Source organism: Morone saxatilis, unplaced genomic scaffold (genome assembly GCF_004916995.1).
Source record: "Morone saxatilis isolate NCDOM2014 unplaced genomic scaffold, NCSU_SB_2.0 Contig23, whole genome shotgun sequence".
In the NCBI taxonomy this organism is placed as follows: Eukaryota; Metazoa; Chordata; class Actinopteri; family Moronidae; genus Morone; species Morone saxatilis.
The window spans coordinates 2493377-2505221 of NW_023339796.1; the positions used below are offsets into that span (position 1 = coordinate 2493377).

General features: G+C 36.9%; 1 protein-coding gene across 1 annotated transcript in view; it reads right to left on the reverse strand.

Moving 5' to 3' along the window:
- Nucleotides 1-2963: 2963 nt before the first annotated feature.
- Nucleotides 2964-11845, reverse strand: part of stard3nl (STARD3 N-terminal like) — a 9093-nt gene continuing 211 nt past the window's right edge. The window contains exons 2-9 of the mRNA XM_035671127.1: nt 11582-11845; nt 9233-9310; nt 9068-9145; nt 6952-7005; nt 6004-6121; nt 5024-5122; nt 4035-4102; nt 2964-3915 (exon numbers count right to left, since the gene is read on the reverse strand). Coding sequence (XP_035527020.1) covers nt 4038-4102; nt 5024-5122; nt 6004-6121; nt 6952-7005; nt 9068-9145; nt 9233-9310; nt 11582-11785 — 696 coding nt within the window. The 5' untranslated portion in view covers nt 11786-11845 and the 3' untranslated portion in view covers nt 2964-3915; nt 4035-4037. The remainder of the gene's footprint in view (nt 3916-4034; nt 4103-5023; nt 5123-6003; nt 6122-6951; nt 7006-9067; nt 9146-9232; nt 9311-11581) is intronic.

Sequence of the window (11845 nt, forward strand, 5' to 3'; positions counted from 1 at the left end):
CTGATCCGTAAACCGTCAGAATGTAGCTACAAGCTTCTTGGGGTTACACTTAATTAGATCAATAACAAGATTAATTTGATTTAGTTAAAGAATAAGGCTCAACAAATCCCATTATTAGACCAAAACCAACAATGTCTCTCAATACTTACTGACTTCCTGCCTGTCAGCTCCAAGTTCCCATTAAAGACATAGATTTTAAAAAAGAAAAGAAACACCTCACAAATATATAGTTTAATTTCTCATTAACTTCTTAAAACAGCTGCTCACAATGTTACTCATACAGGGGGAACTTTATTGGGGACTATTTTCAGAGGCGGATTAATCCACATTTGGTGCTCTAGTGAGAATTTGGGGACGAGGCAATCTATCAGGGTTTAATACACACAGTCATTTTTAGTAGAAACATTCAATGTTCTTTTTGGTGTTTTCATGGGATTTGTTGACAATAAGAAAACAAACCAGTTATCCTCGCTGGATCCATGGCCTCATTTAGTGGCGTGAAAACGGGCAAGATATGGCTAAAGAAAGAAAGCCCAGTATCGGTTCAACTCCGATGCTTGATGAAGCCCAGATCCACCTCTAAAACCTCGTCACGTCTGGTTTTAGAGGAGGCACTCTGTGTGCCAGAGTCGCTTCACGTTAGTGTCAGAAAACTGCCAAATGTGCCGACACTCGGTTGCAATTGATGCACCTCAAAAGGCTCAGTGGGCTCCGAAAAAAATATAATGTCCAGCTACTGTTAGTAAGCTTTAAAGGTGCTTAAGAGGTGTGTTGTTTTTTTTTTACTTTGGACAGAGCCAGTTTCCCCCTGCGTTATGCTAAGCTAGGCTAACCATGTCCAGACTCCAGCTCTATAATTAACACACAGACATTGATATCTGATATCCATCTTCTCAGCTCACTCTCAGAAATAGTCAGTCCCAAAGTGCTGAAGTATTCCTTTAAAAAACCTTTTAAAACTTCAACCTGTTTTATCATATACTCAATATATTTTGTCCAAAAATCCCCTAAAATTATATTTTTGTTTAATTACCTGCTCCTCTAATGACCTGACCTTTTTGTAGGAGCAATTTAGCAAAAATTAAGCTGTTAAAAAAAGCCAGTATTTTTGACATATTTTGTGTTTTTAACAAGTTTAAAGTCCCCAAGTATCCTGAAAGTCCCTCAACACACAGTTTTAAGTGTTTTAAAGATGAGGTTTACAATCAGTCATTCAGGTGGTCTCACCATTTCATCCTCTTGTTGTTGGAGTTCCTCTGAATCCTCTCTGTGGACACCAGCTCCAGGATTTTTCTGCGTCACTAGTTTTTTTTTATCCTCCTCTGCTCCTTTCCGCCTCCTCTCTGAGCCAAAGGAGTCGTTTACCTCCCTGTGTCGTGCGGTCGTTTTCATGTAGTAATGTGGCATCACGTATCATTTCCAGACTGACTGCAGACGAAAGACTGAATCTGGATCTGTATGAGCTCCTTCAGGCAGATATAGGTTAGGATATTCTGAGTTTTACTTTCTTCTTCTTTTTGTTAAATCAGTGTTGTATTTATTTCAAAAGGACAGTGTTTTCGACTGACTGAAAGGCCACACTGATGAGAGGCAAAATGTAGATTTGTGGACGCACTGTTTACAAATGCCTTGGATACTTGACTTCTGTCAATAAAAATGTGAAAAAATAATAAAACAGTATTACAGAAACTGCGAGTTTGTGGGTTTAATTCTGTGCACAAATGTCTGTTGTCTATTTGTTGTTTTCTGGTGGTTTAAAGCGAGTGCAGCTTCTTCTTTATGGAAATAAATGATCACCATAGTAATTATCTAACTGAAGCTGAACCACTACTGAATACGTAATGTTGAATCGTTATTCAGTTAAGGTAATTCTAACATTTGTTTATCTAATTAATTAGTTAAATGTATTCTTGGAGGCAGAATGAATGAATGGTTTTGTGAAATAAAAACAGATTCTCTGAGATAAATACAGCTGGAACTATATACAAACAACTCTTATTGTGAAAATAAGTCAGATGAATTAACTTCTAGGAATAATAATGAGGTGAATTTTAATAATGTATTGGATTCACACTTTAATTACTTTATTTTTAATACACATTGGTCACTTTGGACCTCCGTAGTGGAGAATGTGTACAGTTACTCAAGTACTTAAATGCATACATTTGGCAAATAATGTACTTTACTTAATTACATATATTTAATCAATTTGTTTACTTTCCAGATTCAGATCAATACAAAATATAATCAACAAATAAATTATATTAACATATCAGCAAGATTTTATTGATCCCCAGGAGGAACGTGAAATCTACATTTGAAATAGTTTTTGGCCAAAAGATATTTTACAAAAGATTGCTAGACATTATTGTGCACTCAATGCTCAAACAGGAACCTGTTCTTGCTCAGATTTTAATGCCCAATGACTGGTGATTTCTTATATTCTTATTTAACTGTTGCTCAGAGATCTTTATCCCTTTCTTCCCTTTCAGTTGTCAGTCTGGTTGAACCATTGAACAGCTTTTTGTTCTCGCTGTACAAAACACTTCATACAAAATAGCATCTATTTGTAAAGAGGACTTTCTGCAACCTAAAAGCATAAAAGACTTTAATAAAGTACAGAATAATCTGTATGGAATCAAACATTTACACGGAAGTGTGTATAAATACATTAAAAGTAGCCTCACATTTACCAGCTGCAATATTACAGTGACGACACATGAATACATCAATACTTATAATCCAATGATATATTTTATTCTGAAATAAGCACTTTTACTGTTGGTTCTTAAATTTTAATGCTAATACTTTTGTATTTTTACTTCAGATCTTAAATGCAGGACTTTTATTAAAGTATTTATTTATTTTATTTAAAGTATTTATTTAGTGTTATTACTACATAAACATACCTAAAACATCTTCCACCACTGAATGTTGATGCTGTATACAATAAAGAAATCAAATGACAAACAAGATTTCACATTTTAATGATTCTATTTTATAGACAAGCTTTCAATAAAAACAAAAAAAAAACACTCGACTTGCAAGGCATGCATGAAGATATGTACATGTATTTTTCAACTCATACTGAGCTCCGACTGTGTCTAACAGCAGTTCCGGTTCATACAGAGCAGCCCGACCTCTAAACGCTTCAGATTTTATGGCTCATTTTAGTTTGAAATAAAATAATACTTCATACTCTTTTAGAAGCAGACTGTATTCTTTATACTTCTTCATCATCTTTATACTGTAATAATATTCTGTGTAAGGCATTTCACTGCTCTTTGAGACCTGGAAGTAGTCAAACACAAATGTTCTGCCTCTCGTTTGCTACAAACATGGTCCACAGACTCAATACTGGCCGAAAAAAATAAAATAAAATCCTTTTTCGTTATGCAGAGTCTATGGGGAAAGCTTATTTTCCATTACAGTGACTTCAAACCCAAGCATGTGAAAATGATCAACAAATTAAATGTAAACATGACATTATAAGACAGTAATACCGTAGAGAAGAAATCATTTGTTTTTTTTATATCTTTGATTTACGGTCTGACACTGAAATCAATCTTAATGTATTGATTTCATTTTCATTCGATCTCGCAGCTGGGAGCCTCAGACACAATGTGCAATTTTGTGTGTAAATACTCATTAGTATGGATTCTCCTTCGAAGGTCCAGAGTTCCTCAAACGTGTGGAGAAATCCTAAAAATAACCACAAGTCGTGATACTGAAACACTTTTCCAGTCCCAGTGTGCATGCAGAAGGCTGATATCACATAGGGGCATTCGTGGGTTAGGAGGATACAAAGACTTCATCGAGACGGAAAAAACTAAAAATGGCAGAATGTGTAAGGCAGAATTTTCCCTCAGTAGCAGAACAGGAGCCGGAAACACTTCACCTTCAGAAACGGAGATCCTAAAGGGGGAACAAAAAAACAAATATAGAGAAAATAAGGTTCATGATTTTGGGTGAGGACACTGATTGCAACTGCATCAACCTTTAGGAGTACACAGTGCGTTACTGCCAACTGTTACCTGTTAAGTCAGCTGCTGAATGAGCCCTTTTTCTGGATCGTGTTTATCGTCCAGCTCCTCATCAGAGTCTGAACACGAGGAAGAAACACATCAGTGTGAAGACAAAACAGCAAAAAAAAAAAAACAGGAATAGGAATATTTATTTTCCAGTGTATGAACTGCTCTGCAGACTGGAGTCTCTGTAAACAGCAACAACTGATCTGTTTGGGGATTGTTTCTTCAGTTTTTGGACCAGCACCGTGTTTGTATCAGACTACAGTAGGCTGTAAGGCAGTGGTTCCCAACCTGGGGGTCAGGGCCGCCACTAGGGGTCGCCAAAGCTTCATGGAGGGTAAAGCCTTCTTCATTTTAAGATGTGTAAGCAAGGTTTAAATGCATATAGCAATACTATATTTCAGCACTCAATACAGAACATTCAGAACAATGACAAGAAAACACTAGATTTGTCAAAAACATTCTATTAAGTATGTTTAAGATTGTTAAAAAATGAATAAAATATGTAACAGAGACAAAGACTTGTATAAAACGTTCAGGAAAACTTGTCAATTGATCACAGGAAATTCATCCAAATTGCTTGTTTTACACAAACTTCCTGCAGTTCTTGTGTTCATTATTTGAGTTACTATTAAATATCTATGAAATACATCTCTTAGTCAGTTTACTCAATGATAGAAAAGAGGTCCCTTAAGGATAAAGGTTGGGAACCACTGCTGTAAAGTTAAAGGCAACCTATCATCAAAAAGCCAGTTTCATTAGCTATAATAGAAGCACATTGCTGTGAACGGTCCGCAAACATCATGTGCTCAATGCAACCGGCCTGTTAAAGCAATAAAACGACACATTGTGACTTCCTGTTGTCTTATGACTGCGTAAAGTGGCAGTGTTTTGCCAACGAGCACTTTGGACTGACACTGGGTGTGATCTGGTAAGAAAAGCTGTGAGTTAAGTGTGAGATATTTTGGATATTGTGGGGTTATGAGTCCACAGACCTGCCACAGACTCTGGTGGAGAGTAGAACTGCCCGTCAGATAAAGGACCCGGATACATGAGAGGAGCTCGCTCTGTGGCGTCCATGATGGACTGATATCCTGAAACACATGAAGGGAGCAACATGTAACAGCAGGAGAACCACTACATACTGCAGTATTAAGGAAAGACTAGACAGTATTAATGGTGGTACATCAGCAGGACTAGTATCCTGTCACCTCTTCACTGTCAAAATAAAGGTCATAAATGCCCCAAAATACTTAAATTTGTACTATTATTAATAGCAATAGCAGCAGCAGTGGTAGTTACATGAACATATTAGACAGTCCTACTAATTACAGTGTTTACAGCATATGTTATTAATTAAAAATAGTAGTAATAATGGGTAAACGGTGCACAGGAGGAGGAGTAGCCATAGTTGTTGGTACTATGTATGTAGTAGCAGTAATAGTAATAGAAGGGATAGTAATAGTACTAATAGCTGTGATACAAGTACTACTGCAGTAGTTACAGTAGAGGTAACGGTTGTTATTACTGTTATTTTTACTACTGCTCATAATAAGAACATTTACTCAAGTACTTAAGTACAGTTGGAACTAGTTTACTCGAGTATTTCTGATCCTTTATACTTCTACTCCACTACATCTTAGAGGGAAATGTACTTTTTACTACATTTATCTAACAGTTGTAGCTACGTTTCACATCCAGATTTTACATTAAAAAACAAAATAAATAATATAAACAATATGTTTAAGATACCTAACTGTATAAAGTAGTTAAAACAGCAGCATCGAGCAGCTACACTGATACTTTAAAGTACATTTTGCTAATGATACTTCTCTACCTTTATTGTAAGTAGCATTTCAAGAGCATTACTTTTACTTTTAATTGAGTATTTTTACATGAATGTAATGGTATTTTGATTTAATTAAGGAATCTAAATACATCTTCTACCATTCAATACCAGTGTAATGTGACTCACTGTTTTCGTCTTCGGCCTCCTGAGGCAGAACCTTGAAGTCGAGCAGCCATGTTTCTATCCAGGCCAACACGAAGGAGATAATGGGCAGCAGGTACCCAAAGGCCCCCTGAGACAGCAGCTACACACACACACACACACACACACTTTCAGTACACAGACTGTAGTACCTCGTCTGACTTTAAAAAACTGAAGAAAAACCCACTAATCCTCCATTGTTCTCTGTACTATGACTTTAGGTGTATGATATTCTGCAGTTTGAGCCTGAATATCTAATCATACACTCACATGTTTGAACTGTGCTGCAAAATAAAAACAAACAAAATTGGAAGCAAGCAGGTCAACAAACTGCACTTACACATTTAAAGAGCAGAAATCATTGTTATTGTCTTAAATAAGGAAATCCTATTATTTAGATTTGTGCTTTTATTTTGTAGTATTGCCTAAACTGTCAATACAATCACATTTATTAAGCATATTGAACTCTACTGTATGTAATAATAATAATAATAAACTAAATGCCACCTTACCGAAGATAAATATAATCATGATATTTACTAAAAAATAATACAAAAATAAGTACAATAGACAAGAAAAATTAAGGTATTAAAAAAGGAAGATAAAACAAAAGGGAGTAAAAACACTGGAGCTATTTTAATGTTATTTTACAGCTGGAGAAACAAACTAATAATTATATTATCTGTAGCACATTTCAGAAACATTTCCTCAGTTCAAATCATGTTTATAAGCAATTACCACAAAATAATATAATAACAGTGTTGCACTAATGAAACAGTGTTTATCTCTGAGCTGCTGAAGACTCAACGTTGATTATTCAGTAGTGAATGTAGTTCTGATAATGAGCAGCAGGTGGAGCCTGACCTCTTGACCCCTGAGCAGAGAAACAGTTTCCCCTCACAGCTCAGAAACTGAACATCATGGGACTCTTACCTTTGATAAAATGACTTTAACAATCAGGAAAGCACAGCTGGCTGCAGTGGTGATCTGTGGGAACGGAGGAAACACCGATTAAAGAAGGACCTATCGTTATTCATGTATTATCACATGTTTTTATGTCATCACCGTTATATCCTTATGTGCCAAATCCACAAGTCATTACTGGAGCTGTCACGGAGGAAACGTTTCTCATAATCAGGAAATTATGTTGTGAACTTTAATTACTTTCCACAATCCTTCCAGGAGTGTGAATTTATGATTTCACTCAACTGAAAAACATCTAATGTGATGAAAAATACAGGTTACAGAAATGTTTCTATCTTCCATCGGGGGGTAAAATTTGACAAAAGAAATAGTCCTTTTCCCTATTATCTATTATTTATCTGTGATTCTCTATTGTATTATTCAGTTAAGTACAAAAAGTAACAGTTAATATCCTGTGAGAGTCGGTTCAGTGTCAGTGAGGGTCTACTGAGAACACTGCTGCTCTTTGATAATTCACTTCATTGAACACACAATCTCACGTTTGTCTGTTTAGTTTTTTGTTTTTAGATCATTTTAAGACCATTACATAATTTAAAAACACCTATCGGTCTATTTAAACCCTTTATAGGTTCCTTTAAAAACCTGCATTACGTCACAATCATTATTACCGTAATTAGAACTTTGTACTTCACGTTTCACATGTTACCTGTAGATATTGTTTTATTTTATGTTATTCTATGAATTTGATTATCTTTATCTTTTATTTATTATGTGTGTAGCATTAAGGAACTACAAACCTTGTTGCACTACAATTATACAGCTTATTTATACATTTTATAAATTTTTTATTTTATATTGCTTTTTTTATATGTCTAGGTTGTTCTCCTTACTTATGTGTTGTTTACTGTGTTACTGTGTTAATGCTGCTGCTACACTGCAATTTCCCAAGCTTGGGATCAATTAAAGTCTGTCTGTGTCTGTCCTGTCTGTCTGTCTGTCTATCTGTCTATCTATCTATAATGATGAATATGATTCCTTGATTCCTTGACACTTTAATGAAATATGCCTGATGGGTATTTAACTCACAGTAACCAGCAGCCACAGTTGTGATTTACAGTAGTTGCTGCTGGTAAAACAGATCCTGTTATATATATATTCGATATTCAACAAACATTAGCAAAGAGGAACAACCTCAACCTCAACAACATGACAGGATGTTTGATTACAAACTCCTACAGCCTCAGAAATAACCGTCAAATCAACACGTCTCACTCTGGAGAGGAAATGAACAGAATGTGTTTCACTTAGTTTTTATTTACCGTCAGGACACCGTGTGGCATTGTTAGCTGGTTCTCTTATTTTGTCCACCCTGTGTTCAGTCCACTGTAAGCCTGTCTCAAGTCAACCCCTCTGAAATTGCTCTGTGTTCAAAAGATCTGTGAGTTTTCCCCCTCAATCGAAAACAAGACGTATATATAATATGAATATTATATTCCATTTCTGCCAATAGATCCTCCTAAATGTTCCACACTGGTCCTTTAAATGCTGTAATGGTGGTACTTTAGTACTTTAATTACAATATTCTGGTAATAGGAATGTGAAATATCACAGTTTCAGTGGCTTTATCATTTGTAATGGTTTTATTTTGTTTTCGAATGATTAAATAATTTAAATTTCTAATAAAAATTTACCAATTTAGAATTTCATTGGATTGTTACTTTGCTGTTTTTAATCTTGTTGAATTATTTCATTGCAATTTAATCTGTTTTTTCTTGGTTTAATGCTTTTGTAAAGAACTCTGTAACTTGTTTTTCTGAACGGTCCAACATAAAGTTATTGTTGTTATCATTAATGTACAAACATCAGCTTTTTAAAATGCATTTCAATGTACGACTGTTTGTACAGCCCAAGAAAAGTCTCCTAATCAGTCCCAGATCCACTTTAGACAGATACGGATAAATAGATGACGCCCATCACTTATTTACATACAGGTAATCAACAAAAGAAAGTTTCAGTGTATATAAAGTTATATATCATCATTCTATGTTTGTTTTACCCAACAGCGCCCTCTGCTGATACAAATAAATCCCGTCATATATCACAGTCCTAAAAGGAGAAAACGTACCGCGATGGCCCACCAGTGACGGAGCTTACAGACGGCGTACGCCAGGATGAGAGTGGCAAACCTGAAAACAGCCAGGAGCTGTAGGGAGGGAAAGATACAGGAAGAAGTTAAAAAAGAAGGAACACAGAATAAATGAACCATCAAATGTGATAAATGAGGTCTTACAAAAATGTCGAAGAAGGAGGCGCGGTAGTCGTAGTGCAGGACTTCTTTATCCAGCTGCTTCTGAATGCCACCGTTCACCTGTCAAACACAAACCCCCGTTTATCACATCATTCTTACACTTTACTCTCACACTGGTTATCACTGATACTTTAACTGAAAAGAAGAAAGATCTGATAGAAAAATACTGTAATAAATCTTTCTGTATGCAGACATCCTGTCTAATGAATGGCTGCCACACCCGTTACTAACAGGAGCAGAAACGTAGAATGAATCATTCTGAAGTGCTTAATGACTTTCAACATGGCGCTAGCAGAGTTTATGTGCAGTTCGGGCCCTGTAAGCGCAGCTACTGTGAAGAACTGCCCCCTTAAACAAAGATGATTAGAGTAATCGGTCCATAAGTCCTCTGACTGAGTCTCAGTTTAACTGAGTTACGGCAGAAATGACTTAAACATGTGTTTCGTTACAAGAGTGGAGATGTATCTGATTGGTAATCCACACATGGACAGTGGTCTGCTTGATTTATGGTTAAATGAAACAATGAAAGTGATGTTGACACAAAAAGGCCAATTTCTATGACTTATCTGTGTTAATTAGACTTCATTGCAACACACACAGTTTAAATAGCCTTTCTCTCTTCATGTTGGGGCAGTATTACATGTTATGAGGTTAGATTTATTCTGATTTATGAGATTTATTTCTACAGTAGTAGTAGAATTTGTGTCGCAAACTATCGGAGGAGTTTTTGTTAAAGGCTATTTGCTTTCCACTGACACAGATAATGGCAGTTTTATCATTTAGAGGAATGTAGGACACTGTTGATGATACGTTCACGGCTCTCCAGCAACCTATTTAGTGGAAGTGGTCTTTACTTCCCTCTTCTGCTGTATAAAACACTGCTAGAAACTCTATCTAGAAATAGATAGAAAAGGAACTTGGACTGAACTGTAGACCTTCCTCCTTCCTCGCTTGACTGGTCTCATTTTATTCAGCTGCCTCATCGGGTCCAGCGGTATTATCGGTATGAGTGGAATGAAATGTTTGGCAGGACGTGGCACTCGTGTTGTTGTTGAAACTGTTTTGGTGACTAAAAACCTGGCTCTGGAATTTCCCAGCAAAAAGGTCTATTGTGTCTTTATTGAAGTGTTTATCTTTAGTTTAATTCTTAACCAGGATTAAATTCTTTATTTGTCATGCACACAACAACAAGCGGTGGTTGCTGTGACATTTGTGAAAACCTCTATGTCTCCTTCAGGATGAACTGTAATAACTTAATCTAGCGCCACCATCGGGTTAAAATGTAAATTTATCCAAAACTTTGACTTATGGATGTGATATCAGCCATATTTGAGCACTAAGGCTTGCAGTGTGAACCTATCTTGTTAAATGGTAAATAGACTCCACTTCTAAAGCACTTTTTCAGTCTTCTAAACTAGCACATTCACCCACTCACACACACATTCATACACTGATGGCACAGCGTCGGGAGGAATTTGGGGTTCGGCCTCTCGCTCTCAGCTACTGTAGAAACATGGCGGTTCAGCATGGCGGCGTCTATAGAGGGCCTTCAGTATATAATATGTAGTGGAATAACCTGATTATTTGTCGTCTCGCGCTGGATTTGAATTTGTTCCACTGTTTTTAAAGCCTGATAAGAACAGAGTAACATTAAAGTTCCAGTCTGACAAGTTTACAGTCAGAGAGAGAATAAAAAGTCCAGCGTTATTGATGAGAGCACATTTACTGTATAAATGGGTTTGATGCTCAGCGTTGACTTTGGTGAAGGTGGAGCAGTCTGGGAATGTGTGCCGCAGTATAATCACTTCTTCATTCAGGCCACAAAGTTTTATAGCTTCGTGACCTCGATTCACTTCTCCGGCAGCACCTGAGCAGTTTTGTTCGGCCTTGACACAATTCAAACAAAAGCGTTCGACCATAAAGACTTTACAGTGTGTACAGTCGTCGGTATATTAGTTACATATGAGGGTGGTTATGTGATAAAAGGGCATAAAGTACAATAACTCAACAACGAACAAGGCCAGATGGATTCATCACCTGACACACATTATGTAAAAATGTGGTTAACAGAACTGTGTCACTTCGGTTGTTAGACAAGTCAAATAAAATCCACTATCATCCCCCCTCGTCTCCTTACGGCTGAATTAGAAACAAAACTGATGCTAACAAAAATAACTTAATGGGCTTCATGACTGTATTTTTAGTCTCTGAACACAAGTGTTCCTATTCTTAAAAAACAGAGCCCAGAGGTTAATAATGTTAATGTTCTCTGTTGTCTGCTTATAATAACAATAATAACATCAGAAACATCATGCAACAGACATGTCTTACATTGAGCTCTATGATCCAGAGCAAGGTGATGAACAAGAGGTCAAAGGTGACGAAGAGGCAGAAGGTCCTCCTCACGTCGGAAATGCACTTCTTCTCGCCGGATTCGCACGACTCCACCCTCGCACAGACGCCCGTGGTGTTGATAGACCCCACCCCCCTGCCGGTCAGCCGCGAATCGGCGCTGCTGCTGCATCGGCTCTCCATCCCCGAGCAGGGCCAGCCCCGCCCCACGGGTCGACAGAAGGCGGACTCAGGTGGAGTCAG